General features: G+C 48.3%; 1 protein-coding gene across 7 annotated transcripts in view; it reads left to right on the plus strand.

Moving 5' to 3' along the window:
* Map4 (microtubule associated protein 4) overlaps nt 1-1527 on the plus strand; it is a 137373-nt gene that overhangs the window by 125956 nt on the left and 9890 nt on the right. For 6 of the 7 annotated variants that reach the window (XM_013346523.2, XM_005347973.3, XM_013346524.2 and 3 more), the window contains one exon: nt 343-435. The exons of the other annotated variant lie outside the window; for it this stretch is intronic. In XM_013346523.2, coding sequence (XP_013201977.1) covers nt 343-435 — 93 coding nt within the window. The remainder of the gene's footprint in view (nt 1-342; nt 436-1527) is intronic. 7 annotated transcript variants of the gene reach the window in all.

Raw genomic sequence — 1527 nt, forward strand, 5'->3', positions numbered from 1 at the left:
GCCTGTAGAAGAAGTTGGGACAATATTTGTGTTGGGCATCTCGGACCTGTTGCTGTCTATGTCTTAGAAACTACAAGCGCAGCCCAGGAGCAGTGAGGACAGCCGCACGTCACTGTGTCGCTTCTCTCATCGCTTTCTTTCTCTCTCTTTCTTTCCCATTCCTTCTCCTTTGTTTTTCAGCCCTTTTCTAACGAACATGTGTACAGTGGTTTAAGGGTGCTCTTTGACATTGTGATCACATGTGGACCTGTTCTGTGTAAGTTCTAACTGGCCCTCTCCCTTTGTCTTTTTTGTTTTTTTTTTTTTTTCTCTCTCTCTCTCTCCTGTTGTCTAACACTCCAGGTCCAGATAGTCTCCAAAAAAGTGAGCTACAGCCATATTCAATCCAAGTGTGGTTCCAAGGACAATATTAAGCATGTCCCTGGAGGTGGCAATGTAAGTATAAGCTGTGGTCAGTTGGCATATGAGGTGTAGCCTCTGTGGGAAACCCCAGCAAGAGGGCTGCCTTCCCTCATGGGACATGATCACAAGTGGTCTGGGTTGGGCTCTTGCCAAGAAGCAGTTCTGCCAAGTGATGGGAGCTAGAGGCCTGTATATATTTTGTGGGTGTCTTAATGATCCCCTAAAACATGGCTAGTGATATTTGGGTAGTCTCACTTCCCCAGCATGTGTGGGAGGCTAAGCTAGAGACCTGCTCTGAGGGCTGAAGCTATCATTACTTGGGATGTACAGACTTGGCTGTGTGCCCGGGCATCCCTTGGGGGAGTCCCTGACCTGAGACAGTTACCCATATCCTGCCCTGTGCTTGAATCTTTGACATTGCAAAGTTAGTATTCACTAGCATTTCACCTACTGCTCTCGCTTCTATCTGTATTCTCCTTTGTGTTCTCTTTCTTCCTGCTCGCCGGCCTTCTTTCTGTCTTCTCCTTTGAGTCCCCGATCTTTTTGTCTGTTCCGTCTAAACATCCTCCCTGTTATCACGCGCTGCTCATGTTAACTCTCTGCATGTGTAGGGGGTGCTGGTGATGAGAAACAGCTCAAGGGGTCATCGCCATTCAGTGGGTGTTTCCTCCTTGTTCCTGTGATGGTGTCTAGGCAAGTGGAAGATGCAGAGCTGTACCAGGGGCATGTTACTGGGCCACCTACATGGCCCCTGCCCTTACCTCCCATTCAAGGGAGACTGGCCCATGTTCGTTTGTCTTCAGTTCACCACCCTGAATTGGGGTGTTCTACTTTCCTTTCTCCTTTGCACACCTGCTTCCCCCAGATACTCAGGCCATTCTGCCCAGCTCTGCAAACACGCCCCAGAAGTTTTATTTTGAGGAATACAACCAAGAGTGTTCCCCTAGTCAACCACCTGCTTATACTTCCTCCCAGTTAAAACTCACGGTGGTTCTTTTGTTTTGTTTTTAAGACAGGGTTTCACTCTGTAGACCAGGCTGGCCTAAAACTCACAGAGATCCATTTGCCTCTGCTTCTTGAGTGCTGGGATTAAAGGTGTGTGCCACCACCACCTGACTCATTGGT

The sequence above is a fragment of the Microtus ochrogaster genome, chromosome 5, assembly GCF_000317375.1.
Source record: "Microtus ochrogaster isolate Prairie Vole_2 chromosome 5, MicOch1.0, whole genome shotgun sequence".
NCBI classification, from domain to species: Eukaryota; Metazoa; Chordata; class Mammalia; order Rodentia; family Cricetidae; genus Microtus; species Microtus ochrogaster.